Raw genomic sequence first — 18,467 nt, 5'->3', positions numbered from 1 at the left:
TATTAACGTCAACATCAAGTTTATCCCCTTTTCCTCATCGCAGCCAATTTATGTGGCCTGGTATCCATATCCTTTCTTATTTCACTTGAATGTTAACTCTTCTAACTCTTACATATAAACAAACTGAATGCGGTAGGATACTGTGCCATGTCAAAACTGCTTTGATCATACTCGATAAAGCCTAGATGATTATCTTTTAGGTACCATCACGGCTGTGTACAAGGAGTATATATTTCTCTTGAAGGTTGATGTTCACATAGTCTCTTGGAGACGTCTTTATTATTTTGGAAGTAATAGCAGCGTTTTGGATATAGAACGTACATTTATAGTTAGAGTAGAGCTTCCTTCTGACAGTCACAGCTTTTCCATGTGGACGGTTATATCATCAATGAAATTACCACCACTTCCGCGCTGCCTTGTAATAATTGATGCGGATCCCCTAAACTAGACCGATAACAGTCCACTATGGCCCCTAAGAAGCGCGTGCCACTCCCCACCTCTCCGAGAAAACATAAACCTATACATCACACCAACTCATCACCATCCACAGAGGAACCCGTCAAGCAAAAGCCACCGAAACGGAAAGGAGGCAAATCGAAAGCCATCACGAGTTGCGAAAGATGCCGACGTGCTCACATCAAATGCGTCTCCAGGGGTTTGAGAGAGCCTTGCGAAAACTGCGCCAAAAGGTCGATACAAACTTGTAGCTTTACAACATCCCCGAGCGGGACAGATATCACCAATCCAAGGGATACTCAACTACTTTCTCCCCAGATCGAGCAATTACGTATACTTGCAACTTCTGCCATAGTCCACATGGAGAAGCATGTTCTCCAGGTTTGAACATCGACATTAGTATCCACGATCGGAATGCTTTACCAATTTTTACGTGAAGTGCATTTTTCGTTGAGGGGTTCAAGCGCGGGAGCAGCCGAATCAATTATTTTAAGGCTGTTAGTGCCCTCAATTTTGGGCTAGAATTTAGCGGTCAACCCCTATAATTTCAATTCCATTGGACCGCGTAAGTACCTACCTATTTCAACGTTACTGGTGATATTCGAAGGCCTATTCCCGGTATACTCTTAAGGTAATTAAGCCTTACGGTACCAGGGGAAATGCCCTCAGAAAGCCCAATTAATGTAGGCTACAAGTTCCTATCCAATCCCCTTCCTCGTAGTGGAAGCATGGTGATGCGACAAGTGTCTAAGCCTACATATGGCGGCGGTGTCAGCCATAGCCATGGGTAATCTCAAGCAGAGCCTCGCCCTTCTCCCTCCTCAATCTAATGACATATAGTGAGAGTTCCTCCAAATCATGGTTCCGCAATTTGGTACTGCTCTCTCATACCAAATTCTATAATGTTCTCTCAATACTAACTCTGGTCATTCGAAGCTATGGAAGTTGTGGGAGTGGCCGCGAGCAGCATTACACTACTTGAAGTAGTTACCAAGGTTGCGACCGGAGCACTAAAGTTGAAAAAGCTTTGGGACGAAGTCCATGATGTTCCAGATATGGTCTTGGATCTTATGCGCGAGCCTGATGCCATCTATTCCGTCCTTAATGAAATTGCGACCGGACTCGAAAATGATTGCATCGCTCACCAAATCCCACAGCACTGCCAGGGCGCTGTAGATGACTTAGATGACGTGGTTCGCGACTTATCTGCTCATCTCAATTCATCAAAGCGGCACACAAGGACCCAAGTAAGAATAAAAGTCGTCATTAAGAAAGACATGCTGGGTAAATCCCAAGAACGTCTCCAGAGAGCAATCAGCCTTCTGAACTTGGCGCAGCAAAGTTATATGCTGTAAGTTACACTTGGCATACACATCGCAATGCTAATAGATTTTACCAGAGCCTTTGTGAAGCATCAACCAGTAGTAATTGTGGAGAGTATGATGAAAGCGATGACAAGCAATTCCCAACCTCTCCGCCTACCTTCGAGCCAAACAGCCCTTCAAGGAAAACAAGTGCGATTCAAAACAGGAAGTGGGCAATGTATCGCCCCTCATCCCTCTACAGTGACTGCATCCGATATAGTCGAGAGACAAACTAACAGGCGATTGAACGCACCTTGGACATATGCCACAATGGGTCTTCTCGCCTGGAGGTATGCCAAGGAACAACCTGAAGACAATTCAAACCTCAAGACTGGAAATAGCCCAGGTATGTAACTTGGTATAAGCCATTGAGCTACCAAAGCTGGAGTTCTATCCCTAATATTATATCTCAGGTTACGATTTCCGAATCCAGTTTCCAAGGTGGTTCATCAATCGTGCATGGGACTTCCATGCTTCAAAAGCGATGCAGGGCTGGACATATTTGTTGAAACCCTGGCGAATCAGGCCTCATGAGGACCCGGTATTTGAGGCAGCAATAGAGGGAGAAATAGATGTTATTGAGGCATTGATTCGTACAAACAAGGCGTCTTTATGGGACAGGCCACGGAGTGGCCTGACACTACTACATGTGAATACTTATAGTCTGGTTGCTTGATGTTGATTTACTGACCTTCGCGCAGTTAGCATCTATCCACTACAAAACGACAAATCGCCTCGTACATTGGGGTCTCGATATAAATGAACCTGGTGCGGTCTATTTACCGCTGCAGTTGGCTGTCACTAATTTTGATCCGACTGAACTGAGCGAGAAAGAGTTACACGACCATCTCTTGCAACACAACGCATACGAAGAAGACGGGCCGCTATTGCCCTTCATGAGGGAGCAATCCGCATTCTATAGAAGGTTCTTGTTGAGTAGTACTTGGAGCTCTAAACTTTTCAAGGCACTCCAACCCAGATTACTGCCAGATCATTACGAATTGCCCCTAGTGGACCGACTAATGCGCATCCAATTCCCGGACTCCGATGCGGATCCCATTTCTATCTGCTTGTTTCTGCGTAAGGATGGGACTCTGCACCAGGAGGACGTGTCTGAACTACAACGGAAAGGTATCTGTCTGCTCAACGTGATTGCCATTTGTTATGGTAGAAACTCAATACACAATCAGAACGACTGGTTTTATATAACAGCTAGATCTCGAGAGTTGGTGCGCGAGGTTGTCCCCATGACAGACAGCCTTTCTTTCACCTGCATGCCTATGTGTGTTGAAAGAGAAGAATTTGAGCCGGCCTTTCTACCTTGCACCGCCCTATTTCACCTACTCTATGGATTCACGAAGCATAATTGGCCCTTTAATAGGCGAACAGGAATTATTCGCAAAATGAAGACAATGTTCAGGTACTGGTTAGAGGACTTGAGTAGTTGCGGTGTAGACTTACAATCATATGGAAGAATGGAAAAAGCCATATTTAAAGAGAACAACTTGAAGGCAATATTTTGGAGATGTAGTTGGTACAGTGATATGGTTAATTTTAGGTTAGACAGTTTCCAGTACGGTTCAACTCCTGGGGATTGGAAGTCTTTTTGGGATTTCGATATCGAACGATTTGCAGGCGATTTTTGGGCACTGGTCGAGATGCCAAGATATCCCATGCCTGGTTCTTGGGTGGACGACGATGAATAGGCAAATGGTATTCAATAATACCAAAATATGATATAACATATATTTATTATATTAAGTAGATTCAAAACGAGGCTCCCATTGTAGAAAGTTTCATGTCATCTATCTGAAGAAGGGGCGGGTTCGATAAGGCGGACCACCGGCGATTAGTGAAGGGATAACCCGTGATTCATACACGTTTAGTCATCATAGCGCTACATGGTAATTTATTCTGTACTGCGAGATTGAGGGGTTCTTACCTAGGTAAACACCTAAATTTTATAATAAGCTACACAACCGAAAATTATCTAGCTAGACATCAACTTTTATCACACCTCATATTACGTTAGTTACCTATCCGGGCAATTACGTAGTTCCCCATACTGAGATAATAAGGCGCAATTTGCCGGTTCCACGGAAGAGCTCGCTCGCTCAGTGGTTATCATTTAGCATGGGTGGCGCAAGGTGTAGGGGATATGGCGTGCGAGAACATCAACTGGGCTGAGTGGTAAAAAAAGTGAAACAGCAGGATTGCGCAACATCCAAATTGAGTGATCAAGAGAGCGCTTTTGTCAGCAGCTCTCGGGCAGTTAGATCAGATGGCGTTCGGATGTGCGCGGATTCCTAAACGACGCCGTCAAAATAATAATTATAACGATGGATTCGCATTCCCCGTGTTGAAGCTCCGATACATTAGGCTCTACCGAGAGTGATTCAGATTAGCGACGCCACGGCTGTTATGGTCGGCTTTAATAATCCCTTAACTTAGATAGATCACGCGCGTCCACACGATAGTCCTTCGAATCATAGAAAATGTCTACTTCCAATAGTGAAAATAGCCCCCTTCTAGGTCCGGACAAACCTACGGAGGATAGCGCCTCGATACGATCCGCTTCGATCCGAAAACCTCCGACCGAAGATGGCGAAGAAGACGGACCATCGTCTCCACCTGAATTCGGAAACATCGAGGACGACGTTCTACCCGAAGAATCCGTCTTAGGTCGGAATATTGATTGGAAGAGTGCATATATCATTGCGATTTCTCGTGTCATCGGAAGGTACGCATTTTATATCAAGATCCTACATACACGGAGTAGCACCATTCAGTGCTTAACATAATCCAGCGGCATCTTTGCGGTCCCCGGTGTCATCTTGACATCCGTCGGAAGCATCGGACTTTCGCTTTCGCTATGGATTCTCGGCGCTATCGTCGTGGCATGCGGACTAACCGTCTCTCTTGAGTATGGTTGCATGCTACCACGATCCGGAGGCGACAAGGTGTACCTCGAGTTTACATATCCTCGACCGCGATTTTTCGCATCGACTATGGTCGCAGTTCAAGCGGTACTCCTGGGTTTCACGGCGAGCAACTGTATCATCTTCAGCCAATACGTCCACTTCGTTTTCGACATCGAGACCCGAGACTTTTCGAAGAAAGCCCTAGCGACCGTGCTCCTCACCGTTATCACTATCATCCACGGCGTCTGGTATAAGGCTGGTATTCGCATCCAGAATTTTCTAGGATGGGTCAAGGTCGGACTAGTCATATTCATGGTATTTGCAGCTCTCTACGTGGTAATATTTAGACCTGAAAAGCAGGATGCGGAGATTAGGCCGAATACAGTGAAGTCTTGGGAAGGACTATGGGAGGGAAGTGATTGGAATCTGGGAACTATCGCGACATCGCTGTTCAAGGTCTTCTACTCCTACGCTGGCCTGTCAAACCTGAACAACGTCATGAATGAGGTTAAGGACCCTGTCAGGACGCTAAGATCAGTTTCGCTCACGGCTCTCGTCACTGCTTGCTTCCTTTACTTGCTAGCCAACCTGGCTTATCTTGCAGTGGTACCAATCGAGGAGATCAAACAGAGCGGCCAACTAGTCTCGGCTCTGTTTTTCGAACGCACCTTTGGCCCAAATATCGGCAAGAGGCTTCTTCCTCTGGCTGTTGCACTATCGGCAGCAGGCAACGTCATGGTAGTTACATTTTCAGTTGTGAGTACGCCCTCGTAAAAGTCAAACGAATACAATTGAATCTAATGGAATTCAGTCACGTCTAAACCAGGAAGTTGCTCGCGCTGGCTTTCTCCCGTTCTCGAAATATCTATCCTCGTCGAAACCTTTCAACGCACCAATGGGCGGACTTATCGTACATTATATCCCTTCTATCCTTGTCATAATTCTCCCACCGTCGAGCGAAGTCTATTCCTTCATACTGGAGGTGGAGGGATACCCTGGTCAAGTGTTCGCACTCGCTACCTCAATCGGACTTGTTTGGTTGCGATATAAACGACCGGACCTTAAGAGACCATTCAAAGCATGGTTGCCAGCAGTCTTCTTCAGAATTCTGTTGTGTTTCGCTTTACTCGCGGCGCCATTCTTTCCGCCGTCGCATCCGAAGCCCGGCGGCCTTTTCTACGCAACTTATGCCATTGTTGGCGTCGGCATGTAAGTTATACCTTTTTCCGTACGATGGCATCAGCAATCGTACCTTTCACATTTCTAATCCGAGGCTTACAAATTTGTAGACTTGCATTCGGGGTGCTATATTGGTTAGTATGGACAGTTCTATTACCCCGACTCGGACGATATAGATTAGAAGAGAAGCAAGACGTCCTAGATGATGGGACAGCTATCACTGTGCTGACCAAGGTACCGTATGTTGAGTAATCTTACCGAGCATTTAACGACAGGATGTAATGGGACACAATGGGACGCAATACGCAACAAGTATTGTGCAATATTTGTATAGGCCAATGGATATGACGGTATACTGGATCGGAGCTACACAGCAAACAGCAGATAATAGAATCATAGGATTGGGATTACAAATAGACTAGCATTTCTAATCAGAGCCCACCTAAAATGCAGCGTGTCGGTACTCGTGTCAGTGGCTGGGCGCATGACGCCGTGCCGCGGAGTTTCCAGACCATTGGCGTAAGGCCTTAGTGACGATTGCGTGATTTGCGGGGAAGCCTCTCATAAGGGAGGATTGTCGTAGGATTAGTATACTGGGATCACTGATAAGTATATATGAGGTAGCATCCCGAAAGTCTCGTACAGTAGCTTCGGGCAAAGAGACCTACCTAATAGAGATCTATATAAGTAACTATCTCGCCCCCGTCCTCCAACTCCATAGTGTCAGCACCACGATCATCGTGAAGACAACAACACAATGGCATCCCCAGACGTACAACTCCCCACCAGCGTTCCGAACCTAGCGGCCACTGGCCTCTCGGCGGCGCCCTCGGTCTCTCTTCCCCATGATGTAGACACCGTCCTTAATTACTTTAAGCCTAACGAGGATGGCTCCCCACCGGAGCCTACATACACGGACAAGCCGGAAACATATGAGAGGCCAACAAGCCCCCACCCAATTCACATCACCGACGTCTCGGGCCGAGAGAACGAGTACACTCTCGACAAGAACGGTTTCCAGTACCACAAGCACGTAGCCCAGGAGAAGGATTTCGCGGACGATGAGCATATCAAGGCCGTCTATTACCCCGAGACTGAGCAGCTGCTCAAGGATGTGTAAGTCCTTCTCGTAATAAATTAATAGGGGATGCTGCTGACCATAAATACAGCACTGGCGCGTCTAAGATCTTCATTTTCGACCACACCATCCGCCGCCAACCTAAGGACGCTCGCGCCGCCGCTAACCCCGACGCACGCCGTGCTCTACGGGGTCCCGTAAACCGTGTGCACATCGACCAGACGTACTCCGCAGCTCTATCCCGCGTGCCGCACCACCTACCCGCCGAGGAAGCCTCCGAGCTTCTCAAGGGGCGCGTGCAGATTATCAACGTGTGGCGACCCATCAGCGTAAGCCGCCCGCCTCCCCCCTCCACTCTGAAGTAGTACCTAACCCCCGCACAAAGACCGTCCTCCGCGACCCCTTAGCAATCGCAGAAGCGCACTCCGTCTCCGAGGCCGAACTCGTGCCCATCCCGCTCATCTACCCCAACCGCAAGGGCGAGACCTTCGCCGTCCGGCACGCAGACAGCCACCGCTGGTACTACAAATACGGTCTCACTCCGCAAGAAGTGTTATTCATCAAGTGTTTCGACTCCAAGACCGACGGACGCGCTCGCCGAGTCCCGCATACCGCTTTCTCGGACCCGACTACACCTGCCGATGCCCCGTCGCGTGAGAGTATTGAAGTACGTGCTTTGGTTTTCCACCCGGATGATCGAGATTAAGTGTGCGATCGCTGAAAGTGGATATGTTGAAATGAGATATATGAACACGGAAGTGTACGCTATGGCAATGATATTATGTACTTATGTACACTTAGGTAGTGAAGATGGAGGAATATAGAGGGTAGATTGTCACATTATAAGAATGTATACGACCCTATTATTGGAATCATGAGAACCATTGAATTGTGAGATTTATAGTGTCCCACGTATCTAAATAGGGGCGAATCGACACGTCAAAGTCAATTGCTCGTTCAATCGCGACCCGAAGTTCAATAAGTATGTTCATATTTGACAGAATATTTACTTAGATCAGTAATGAGGATATCTCTAACGCCATCTAAATGCAACCAGATTATGCTTGCCCTTACCCATTTTTATACCACCCCTTATTTAACTGAGTTCTCCACCTATCTCACGCACCCCCTAAATCCACACCCTCAAGCCCAAAATTCAGTCCCCTAAACCCTTCCTCAACACTCCACACACGACCCTTCTCTAACTTATTCAAGAATTCACACGCGCGGCCGGCAACAAGCAGGCCAGGCGGTCGGCTTCCTTCCTGCTCAATTGCCTCGACCACTTTATCCAGTGTGGTCCGAATAACCCTCTGATCTGGACAACTAGCGCGCTCAATAACCGCACACGGAGTATCCCTCGGCCACAGAACCCTTCGAGGCGCCTGGGTTTCCGTCTCTAAATGCGTCGTCAACTCCCCAACGAGCCCCTCAATCCGATGTAGCGCCATAAGGAACACAACCGTGCGACTAGCCACATACTCCGGCGGAGCAGGCGCTTTGCCCTTCTTCCCGGTACCCGTGCATATTAAGACTTGGTCCGCGACATCGCGCTGTGTGGGCGGTATGGCAGCAAACAGCGGGGCTGAAAGCGCGGATGTAACACCTGGTAGAACAATGACCTTGTCATGATCTAGCCCTTGACGGCGGAAATACTCGACTTCCTCGCCGCCGCGGCCGTAGACGTATGGGTCACCTTGTTTGAGTCGGAGCACTGTCTTTCCTTCGCGGACACCGGTGACAGCCATTTCTTGTAATTCGTTTTGCGCTGCATCGGCATTTCCCGGAAATTTTCGCGCAATGTGTACGGGTGTACGACGGGGAATTAAGTCTAGTACGCCTGCAGGTACCAGCTTGTCTGCGAGAATAAGGTCGGCGTTCTGAATAGCTTTGTACGTCGCGCGCGTAAGCATGTCTGGATGCCCTGGACCGGACCCAGCGAGGATGATACGGCCGCGACTAGAAGCACCATCCGCAGAGGCGGATCTCCCAATTGAACTCGAGCCACCAAGATCTTCGTACGATCTTAGGATGTTGGATACGTCCTCATCAGTAATGGCCGCTAGACGTTTTAGGGGCCAATATTCGCATATCTGACTCAACCAACGCATGCGCCTGTTTTTCGCGGCATCTATATCCGCTTCTGTCACCAACTTATTGAAACTAGCCGATTGGTCAATCGAATCATCGACATCCTCTCCATCCGCCAAAGCTATGTGAAGTAAATGATCCTCTTCTTGTATTTTCCTCCGCACATCACCCAATCGCAAGCAGGCGGATCCCAAGTTCGGAGGTAATGAAGCGGCTACTTCGCGGCGTATCCTAGACGCTAACTTGCATCCGCGACCATTCGTTGTTATACCGATTTGTAGCGGGCCGTCGACGTGTGTAGATAAGAGGGAGAAAGTACATAATTGAGGGGCATCGACGACGTTAACAGGTATACGGTTTCGCTTGCAAAGGACTGATATATGCGCGCCTGTATTGCCTAATTAGTTTTACTATTGAGAGCGGCGGGTTCAACGTAGAGCCTTACTCAATTCGTCCCTCGGTCCAGATGTTACAAACACAGCATCAACTACATGATCAATCTCCTCCCTTCCCAGAGTAAAGAGGTGCTCGTCTTGGAAATTCTCCTTTATCCATTTTACTTCACCATCATCAACACGTTTTTGTAGGGCATAATGTAAGTCTGCCGTCCCCGGCGCAATAAGGATCGGCGATGCGCCGGAGCTTAGCGATTGTCCACATCGTGCCGCCGCAAGAGGATTCGTGCCGATAATTAAATGAACGTGCGATCGGGCGTCCGTTGCCGTTAGCAAGGATACGTAGCTCGTCATCGTCGCCGACCAATTCCCCCTTTTCGGAAGGAATTGAAACACAATTCTGTTGTTCTATATGAGGCTTGATCGCATAAGATAGGAGTAGACAAGTGGCAGGCTCGCTATTTAAGTAGGAAGAATTATATAACAAGGAAAAGAGAAAATATCATCACGAGGCAAATCCGACATTATTCACATAATAATCTCCCCATGAAATAATTATTTATAAAAAAGTTATCTTAGCTATCAAACTAAAGAAAACGAGGCGATGTCGCCATATCGAGCCGCGGGCGGGAAAGTTCTTTGTAGAAAGAGTTCTAGACTTTGGACCGATTCCCGGGCATTTAGTGCATCTCCAGGAAATTTTAGCGGGTCAGAGGGGTCTTGGAGGGGCAGTTATTCTGACGCAATCGTGCTTGATAATCTTATCGGACCAATCAGGATAAAGCTTTTAGTGTTGCAATTCTATCGCCGTTGACCGAGTTCCGCGGGCTTTGATCGGAGATCTTTAAGTCGATTTTATATTTCCTGAATTTGAAGGTATTCGGAGAAGCATTACTTAATATGACAGCAAATAGTTAGAATGGAAGTATTTCGTGTATATCTCGGTATTTGAGTCTTAGTCATATATTCGTAGATTGTAGATTTTCTTCGTGTGTACATTTCCAGGCAGTTCATACGACCATTCATCGTAGAGCACATTACTATACAAATCTCGATGAATCCTATACAATATTTCCCATTATAGACCAACGTGATCACATAAATCCCTCGTCCCTAAGTTCCTGCAGAATATCCTCCGCCTGCTGTCTCTTCTTGCCCTTCGGTCTCCTACCAGTAGGTCCGCCACGCTTACTAACCTTCTCTTGCGCGCTGTAAATACCACTTGAATCAGCATTGAGGCTAATAACCTTCGGCTTATTCCCTTGCTGAGCAGCACGAGCTCGTACACCACCATCGTTAGGTGTTGCACCTCCTCGTCCCAGTCGAATAGATCTCGAAACTCTCGTCTTAGCACCTAAAGCCCATAGATCTCCCCACTGTGTCTTGCGCGCGTCATGGTATGCAAGTTTACTGAAACTCTTGGGAACTGTCCATCTCTCAATCTTTCCAGTAGGTGTACACAAATCGAGCGTCACATGGCCGCGTCGCTTGAGAGGGGGGAGGATATTCCTAGGAAGTGACAACGGATTTGGTTGCTCGGGAGCGTTTTCGTAGCCCTTGAAAGCGCTATCAGCCGCCTGTTTGCCTTGGTCCGGAACGACGATTGGTTCCATATCTGGTAGGTTACCGCGCTGGATAGCAACGAAACTAAAGTCGATATCTTCATGGTTGCGATGTATAGCCCCGAGCACCTTTTGAAGAAAGGGTGGGCGGATGAAGCGCTGACTGAAGTGGCAGAAATCTTTTCGTCCACTACTAAGTCCAGGCGTTAAGTACATAGGACATTCCTTATGATTAGTGCAGGGGGCGATGATCATGCCGGGCTCACGAACTCGCTGCGTCTCGGGCTCAATCGCCTCGGGTTGAGGGTCAGAAGAGGCCGAAACGATGAACTCATTTAGTAATCGGGAACGGACATCTGCCACTGCTTCGAAGCCACGGGGATGGCCTTTTTCCATAACAATGAGAACACCGCCCTCAGGCGATAGCATTTCCCATAGGTTATCTAGCAGAGCTTTGCGTTTAAATCCTTCTTTGAGAGGCATCAGCAAATGTGAGGCGATGATGATGTCGAACGTCTTTCTTGGTAAAGCCTGGTCACCTGCATCTAACAAGTCGGGGTTGCCACCGGAATGTAAATAATTAGGTAATCGTGGGAGAAATGTTGTGTTGTGAAGAAATCGTGATATTCGTTGACGTAATCTATCAGATCCGACCACGACCGTTTTCTTCCCTGGTGCATCGTGTTTAGGCTTTTTACCACCGTTTGACATGAGCTCCCATTCGACCTGTAAAACTTGTTGCCAAGCTGCCAAACCAGCACCACCAGCGCCCACATCGAGCACGCGGGGACCTTCACCATTGCCTCTAGAAATGAGTTTTGAAACCCAATCCGAGCCCAGCCGTTTTCGAACTTCGACTAATATGCTCATGACGGACGCATACATTCCCGGTAGGTTCGTCGCGATGTAAGCATCAGCATCGATATCACTCATCTTGTGACGGCCCGCCTCAATAGCCACCGGTTTTTGTGGCATGTTTTTCTTCCCTTCGGGAGTAGCAACCGAATATGGCAGCCCAGAGCCGCCGAAAGCTTTCTCCGCCGCATCTTTAACATGCTTGATGTCTGTTCGGTCGAGTAATTTACTAATAGGATTGACGAAATCCGCTTTCGGAAGCTGAAGTGTCGAGGGATAAGTCCTCCATTGGCCCATTTTTGTGTAATCGTGAGTTCGGTGAGCCACGGGCTCGAAGCTAGCATCTGGTTCGCGCTCCTCTTCCCATTCTTCTTCCTCTATGGGCTCTTCCTCATCAATTTCATCTTCCTCAGTTGGGCGTAACATAGCATTTTCAAAATCTTTCTGTAGCTTTAGGAGAGCGTTATATTCTCTTTCACTTTTAGCCACAGCGTTTATGTGGCTTATCCCAGCGCCGGATGGCAAACCCTCTGAAGTCTCCGGGACTTCTAGAGGTAAATCCGACACCTCTTGTGAGTCTTCAGGTGGGGGGGCAGGGACATTGGTCTCGTAGACTATTTCCTCTAATTGCCCCTCATCTGATTCTCGTAGTAGTACCCTCTGAGATGGGTCGCGTGACAAGTCCTCAGGAGTAAATTCAGAAGTTGGTATTCCGACATCCTCAGGCCGTGTCTCTCGCAGAGGTGCGCCATACAGACGCTCATATAGCTTGTATTCCTCCTCATTCAAGTACCCTTTCGGTAACGTATCGCCAAATGTATGCCTCGCCTGCCGTACGGTAATCTCTATTTCGGTTAGGTTTGCCACTGGTTTGGAGGGCTTTGCTTCTTGGCTTTTGCGGTTGGTTGTCGTGAAGAAGCGCGCATTGCTTCTTCTATTTGACGGTAGAGCTCGAACGTTGGAGGATGTCGATCGACGCAAACTTCGCGAGGGGTCGGGACGCAAACTAACGAGGTCGCTTTCAAATATGCTTAAAAGTCGAAGTCTACATTGGAGACAGGGTCCTTGGACCCTCGTCGCAGACAACATTGCGTGTCTTTTCACACTTTGAAAATTTCGAAATGAGGAAGAGAAAAAATGATGGCGAATAGTTAACTTTTTTTTTTCTTCGTAGGGGAATTTTAGACGCTAGCTATGCATCCTTAAGTGCCCCCCGTCCACTAAAAATTCAGATATTGTAATGCTACCCCACACTGGAGGGTCCTAATGCTACAGGGCTATCGTAGGTACCTGCGTAGCTAGGTTTCTCAATACAAGAGCAATAAACCTAAGTAATATCAACGCCTTTTCGTCTCAGTCGTACATGGCTACCTAATTTATCTCCCAGTGGCCACCCAAATGGATCGATAGGTAGCGAATATCTGGTTTAAATCCCTCAAATCTTCATATCGCCTAACTTCCCAGATCCGCCAACGTCCTAACACCGCCGGGTCGAGCAGAAGCGCCCTGTCCACTAACTTTCTGGCCATTAACCTGGATCGGTCGCGGGGGGTCTCTCGGGTTGTTAACATTGAAGTGGGATTTCTCGGCGGCTTTGTAGGGATCAAACTGTTTTGATTAGCATCATGCAAACCATTATTGAGGGTAGGGCTGGAGGGTAGCTTACTGAAAATAGTGACACGAAATAGAGCCCGAAGAAAGTTATAATAACGTTGAAGAAGTGGAACGGGCTAAACTTCCACGGCTGGCCACCAAATGCTTGACCGCTCCGTCTTGTAGATGCTCCAGAAGAACTGCCTCCTAACGTTCGTCCGGGTGTTTTGAATGATGCGCCAGGTGCACTCGTACCAGCTAGCTTAACCGCCTTTTCGACAGCGGCGATAAGAGCAGGGGGATTCGCGCCTTGTATAGTTTCGGCGACAGCACCGTTCTTGAAAATGAGGAAAGTCGGCATCGCGCGCACGCCGTGGGTTTGAGCGATGGATTGTTGATTATCGACGTTGACCTTACAGAAGGTTATCTTACCGGGTTTGGAATATTTCGTCGATAGCGACTCGAAGGTGGGCGCGATCATCTTGCAGGGACCGCACCAGTCGGCGTAGACTAGATAGAAGCACATTTGTAAGCGGCTGCGCGCGATCGGATATCAACGCGACAAGGAGTAAAGGAACTTACAGTCGGTGACCACGACGGTCGAAGACCCCAAGATGCGCTGCCATTCATTTGACGAGCTAATATTGACCGTCATTTTGGCTTATTTACTTTATGTACTGTGCTATAGTTGAATTGATTCTTCAGTTAGAGCACTTAAATAAAGATGAGAGTTCACTGGTTGAGAATGGTTGATGGAAAGATGTGGATCTTCGCCGATTGATAATGACGAAAAGATTCCAGAGAGATAAAGCTGTCCAGATCGACGGAATATCGGTACTTATCTAATCGATACGAATAAGCCACGTTACTTGTTTCTATCAGCCACATATCAGCTACCTCCTTTAACTCACACCTCTACCCCTATTCTAAATTGAACAGATGAGTTGAACTTTGAAACTTTAGCAATAATCTTTTTCAAATCACATATAATCATTGTACTTCACGAATCCGCGTGGTTATCTCGTGTTTTCTTTGACCATCTACTTATTAGATCATTTCCTATAGCATGCGCAATCTATTCCATAGGTATCTAACTACCTACCGAAATCAGATTCATCCAGCAGCTTTAGCGGCTGCCACCTAGAATCATACTTAAACCCCAATATTCTTCTAAGCCTCAAATTATAAGATACCTTTACGAGAGGAATGTCGTGTTGAAGAGGCGATTTCCCGTATCAGTACCACCACTTCCAGTGTACTTGTTGTCTGATATTCGTAAAGCTATGAGCTCAAATCCGGATTGGGACCCGTATGCATACACAAGACCGCTCTGGGAAACAGCCTTGCTTTGCACAACGCCTGCAACCACCATAACACGAATCGCGGAACCTAGTTCCCGAAGGCGTCGCACGAATAGAACTATCGTTTCGCCGCTGTTCACCACAGAATCCACCAGAATCACAGTGCGTATTCCTAACAAATGATTGGGTTGAATATCCTCTGGGCGATTCGCGTGTAAGAATCGAGCAAGGGGGAAGGCCTTGCTGACACCGAAAGCCACTGCAATATTGACCATCAGTATTTATTTCACTAAGCAGTTCTTAAAACATATTGAAATGGGTGATAAACGACTCTGGAAACACTTACTGGCTTCGCCACCACGCATCAACGGCACTATCAAGGTCTTTTGTTCGTAATACAGCCGATAGCCATTAGTGATATTGCCCTGTACATGTTCGATGGGGTACTCCTCGACGCCAAGGGCCTCCGTCACAAATCCTGTCGCTAGATACCACCCGACCCTTTCATGAAATTCTCTGAGGTCATGTCCGGCGATCGAGGCATCGCGCATCGGCGTCATCAATAATTTCGATGACGCCTTGTCTGTGGCGTGAATTAACTGGAGTCCGCAACTTGAAGTCTTAAGTGGATCATAAAAAACAGTCTGGACAAAATTCGGTGTCGATATGTCGACGAGAGGGAGTCGACTTGTGTTGAGAAGTGCGGCCACATTGCTAGGGTGCAAAGTTTGACGAGCTTTAAGACCGCCGCTGATAGACTCCGATAAAGCGGCTTCCATCGACTTACTTCTCAGCCGCTCCTCGCCAACCACCACAATTGCCTCGTCTGCTTGAACTAGCATCGGCAAGTCTAATGGGCTGTCCCCAAAGGCCCAGACATACTTCTTACAATGCTTTCGTAAGCGTCTCACCACGACACCCTTGATTTCTGGCGTGACAACCAAATCGCGCATGCAATTCCCCCCGCCCATAACTTGCACTGCTCCCGTTAGGCCGGCCTTTTCGAGGATCTTATCCCAAATCAGATGTAACCCACAAGTCAAGATAATGGCCCCGAAGCGATAGTTCTTTCTTATGAGCCATAAAAGCGAAGCGAACTCGGGGCGCAGGGTCACGGATGACGCGACTTCCTCACAGATTCGATCGATCTCTTCGTCTAAGAACGTTTCTCCATAAAGCAGAGTAGCCTGTCCAAACCCAACATATGAGTATCCGAGGGGGCTACTGAATAGCTTCTTCAGTGCTACTGTGTCTACGGTGTCCGGATGACGTTTTGAGGCTATCTTCCAGAACAAATCCCCGGTGTCTTCGGACACTAGCGTTTTGTCGCCGTCCAGAACTAGTACCGTGTGTTGCTGAGGCTCTATTTTCCTGGTCAATATCTCCTCCGCAAGTTTGGCGTTAGATTCCTCGCTAAATAGGGAGAAGTCGAGGAGTATCTGCATGACTGTTTCGGCAACTGATGGCTCCCCGGTAGGCGGTAGTAGCGAAAACAAGATGCCATTAAGGCGGCATAGCTCGCGTAAATGAGTCTTTTCAGCTTCTTGCCATTTGCGCAAATGGTCAGCAGAAGCCAATGGACGACTCCTTGCGTTATCGCGAGATCGATATCCCGAAACAATCTCTGGGGCAATGTTTAGATAGAGGATATGCGTATATCTCTCTAAATCACTCTGTGTGTATACCGGATCTCCACACAACTCGCCTTCATTCCAGAACATGAAATGACCAGCAACAACACCGGTTCTTTTCGTTGATGCGCAGTTCTCCGCAATGGTGTCGATGGCTCGCTGACGCCACTGCGACTTTTCATCTTCGTCTAATTTTTGGAAAGCGTCGAGCCCACCCGGAACAAGAGAGTCGATCATCTCCGAGCCTTCGTAGAAATCGAATTCGTCATGGATGAGTTGTTCCTTGCAGTGAGCTAACAAATACGATTTTCCGCATCCCGGAATTCCGTATAGACCGATTATGACCGGTCGGTCTGGGGCAGAGGGTGACGATGGCTGAGACTTCGCTTGAAGATTAGCTTCGTCAAGGGCCATTGGATAAGATATGATGTATGATGGTTTTGCGTTGTCTGCAAATATTCGGATACTCCAGGTATTAGAGAAGATAATCGAAGAAAGCAGAATCAGATCAGAGCATAGCACGAGACGGCATTTTATCTGAGTTTGCAAAGTAGGGCGTCCCTGCTAAGTGGTCATAGTGTATCATATCTCGTTAGCACAAGAAAAATTGCACCGTGTATAGACATTGATTGCACCAGACTATATCCACGCACTGGGCCGCAAGCACAAGCATGGACCCGTAATTTGATTCACTACCCAGATACCAATGCGTTAATCAGTAAATCATACTTCGACTCGTCACAAGTGATCTCGAAAACGACCAATCGAACCGGCTCATCATTCCGTCAAGCCAGTCCTACAAGAAAGCACTCCTAGAATACTCGTCAATATACTCAGTATCACACTACCAGCTCCGCGGTTGGTCCAAGCCGAAAACCCTCAAACGGGCAACGACCTCAAGCATCCAGCCGGTGACTCACCGCCGGAAATAAACAATGCTTAATCTAACCAGCACCGCAATTCTCCGCCCGTGGCACAAACTCCTCAACCTCCCGCGCCAATCGCCACCGTCATGGTACCACGACAGACTCCGTGAAGAGCTCATCGAGCGGGAAGAAGCAGGTACGCCGCTAGAGAAGCTGAGCGAGACAGCGGATGTATTCTTCGCCATTAGCCGCGCTACGTACGACGGCTATCCGGTGCGCGAGATGCCTCGTTTCAGATATAGCCATGTTCCTGTGTACGCGTACATGCTGGCTAAGTACACGTCCCGCTGGGCGTTTTACCGTGCCTTTGCTTTCCTGTGCGACGCCCCGGATTGCCGCGCTGTTCGCGAGGTTGTGAATCCGACTAAAGATCATAAGCTTGATCAAGTTAGCGAGCGTGATAACATCAATTCGGATAAGTTTAGACGCCTTGGTCGTTGGTTGCGTCGCGTCTGGCCGTTATTCCCGTAGCTGCGGGGAGGAAGGTATGTTGCAGATTGTTGATGAATGATGAGATGCAAGCGGCTAACGACATTCCCAGGTCACCCCGGCTAACCCCAGAAGCATGGGACGGAATACTTGCATTGCAGGTAAACAGGGTCATGAGTTATACGAGATCGCGAAGCCGGGAAATATCGGATGGTGAGACGTTGAAGGCTGAGACATGAGGAAAAGAAAACATCCTGGACAATAGCCATCAGACAAACAAGATACTCGTCATCCCTCGGAGTTCCGAGAACGCCGCTGTTACCTTGCGTAAATTTTCCAATATGAGTCAAGTTGATACTTGATGCACGAAGCCGCCTACCTAGGTACATCAGCATCGCCAATGCGGCGTTTACTTAATATCTAGGTTGTATAAGGTCTGCTTCTCTGGTTATATACCTAAATAAGGTATAAGCACCATCTAAGCCTTGCTTAACCTGTTTGGTTTATATTGGACAAAGCTGAGCATGATACGTGGACAGACTAAGATGAATATCTATGCCGAAGTAGGTGTATGAGTTGTAATATTGAAAAGGTACCAGAGCATTGATTGGTCCGGTCCTAGGAAATAACCAGTACTAGGGTCCTCTGGGCTTCTATAGGTGCAAAATACCTAGGCAGCATAGCCT

The 18,467-nt window shown here is 47.8% G+C and overlaps 8 protein-coding genes across 8 annotated transcripts; 4 read left to right on the top strand and 4 right to left on the bottom strand.

The window, feature by feature from the left end:
- The first annotated feature begins 1,119 nt into the window (after nucleotides 1-1,119).
- Nucleotides 1,120-3,618, top strand: F4822DRAFT_129772 (uncharacterized protein). The gene is made up of 4 exons (XM_051452695.1): nucleotides 1,120-1,807; nucleotides 1,856-2,166; nucleotides 2,234-2,469; nucleotides 2,522-3,618. The coding sequence occupies exons 1-4, from the start codon at nucleotides 1,395-1,397 to the stop codon at nucleotides 3,524-3,526; spliced, it is 1,965 nt and encodes a 654-aa protein (XP_051318228.1). The 5' UTR covers nucleotides 1,120-1,394; the 3' UTR covers nucleotides 3,527-3,618.
- A 466-nt stretch (nucleotides 3,619-4,084) lies between these two features.
- On the top strand, nucleotides 4,085-6,243 carry F4822DRAFT_129753 (amino acid transporter). Its single transcript, XM_051452694.1, has 4 exons — nucleotides 4,085-4,560; nucleotides 4,627-5,497; nucleotides 5,553-5,950; nucleotides 6,031-6,243. Exons 1-4 carry the CDS (start codon nucleotides 4,316-4,318, stop codon nucleotides 6,170-6,172), a joined length of 1,656 nt encoding a protein of 551 aa, XP_051318227.1. The 5' UTR covers nucleotides 4,085-4,315; the 3' UTR covers nucleotides 6,173-6,243.
- Nucleotides 6,244-6,540: 297 nt separating this feature from the next.
- On the top strand, nucleotides 6,541-7,857 carry F4822DRAFT_391100 (uncharacterized protein). The gene is made up of 3 exons (XM_051457091.1): nucleotides 6,541-7,036; nucleotides 7,090-7,327; nucleotides 7,384-7,857. Exons 1-3 carry the CDS (start codon nucleotides 6,678-6,680, stop codon nucleotides 7,702-7,704), a joined length of 918 nt encoding a protein of 305 aa, XP_051318226.1. The 5' UTR covers nucleotides 6,541-6,677; the 3' UTR covers nucleotides 7,705-7,857.
- A 36-nt stretch (nucleotides 7,858-7,893) lies between these two features.
- On the bottom strand, nucleotides 7,894-10,167 carry F4822DRAFT_129744 (uroporphyrin-III C-methyltransferase). The gene is made up of 2 exons (XM_051452693.1): nucleotides 9,535-10,167; nucleotides 7,894-9,477 (listed from the first exon to the last, which is right to left on the bottom strand). Exons 1-2 carry the CDS (start codon nucleotides 9,836-9,838, stop codon nucleotides 8,117-8,119), a joined length of 1,665 nt encoding a protein of 554 aa, XP_051318225.1. The 5' UTR covers nucleotides 9,839-10,167; the 3' UTR covers nucleotides 7,894-8,116.
- Nucleotides 10,168-10,398: 231 nt separating this feature from the next.
- F4822DRAFT_391098 (Rsm22-domain-containing protein) lies at nucleotides 10,399-13,028 on the bottom strand. The gene has a single exon (XM_051457090.1). It carries the CDS (start codon nucleotides 12,988-12,990, stop codon nucleotides 10,579-10,581), a length of 2,412 nt encoding a protein of 803 aa, XP_051318224.1. The 5' UTR covers nucleotides 12,991-13,028; the 3' UTR covers nucleotides 10,399-10,578.
- F4822DRAFT_391097 (thioredoxin) lies at nucleotides 13,029-14,275 on the bottom strand. Its single transcript, XM_051457089.1, has 3 exons — nucleotides 14,077-14,275; nucleotides 13,568-14,004; nucleotides 13,029-13,509 (listed from the first exon to the last, which is right to left on the bottom strand). Exons 1-3 carry the CDS (start codon nucleotides 14,147-14,149, stop codon nucleotides 13,354-13,356), a joined length of 666 nt encoding a protein of 221 aa, XP_051318223.1. The 5' UTR covers nucleotides 14,150-14,275; the 3' UTR covers nucleotides 13,029-13,353.
- Nucleotides 14,276-14,399: 124 nt separating this feature from the next.
- On the bottom strand, nucleotides 14,400-17,100 carry F4822DRAFT_129702 (uracil phosphoribosyltransferase-domain-containing protein). Its single transcript, XM_051452692.1, has 2 exons — nucleotides 15,142-17,100; nucleotides 14,400-15,054 (listed from the first exon to the last, which is right to left on the bottom strand). Exons 1-2 carry the CDS (start codon nucleotides 16,838-16,840, stop codon nucleotides 14,690-14,692), a joined length of 2,064 nt encoding a protein of 687 aa, XP_051318222.1. The 5' UTR covers nucleotides 16,841-17,100; the 3' UTR covers nucleotides 14,400-14,689.
- A 245-nt stretch (nucleotides 17,101-17,345) lies between these two features.
- On the top strand, nucleotides 17,346-18,430 carry F4822DRAFT_391092 (uncharacterized protein). Its single transcript, XM_051457088.1, has 2 exons — nucleotides 17,346-18,035; nucleotides 18,104-18,430. The coding sequence occupies exon 1, from the start codon at nucleotides 17,362-17,364 to the stop codon at nucleotides 17,821-17,823; it is 462 nt and encodes a 153-aa protein (XP_051318221.1). The 5' UTR covers nucleotides 17,346-17,361; the 3' UTR covers nucleotides 17,824-18,035; nucleotides 18,104-18,430.
- Nucleotides 18,431-18,467: the final 37 nt, after the last annotated feature.

Source organism: Hypoxylon trugodes (assembly GCF_022578975.1).
Source record: "Hypoxylon trugodes strain CBS 135444 unplaced genomic scaffold F4822scaffold_2, whole genome shotgun sequence".
Classification (NCBI taxonomy): domain Eukaryota; kingdom Fungi; phylum Ascomycota; class Sordariomycetes; order Xylariales; family Hypoxylaceae; genus Hypoxylon; species Hypoxylon trugodes.
This window is presented reverse-complemented; position numbering and strand designations above follow the sequence as displayed.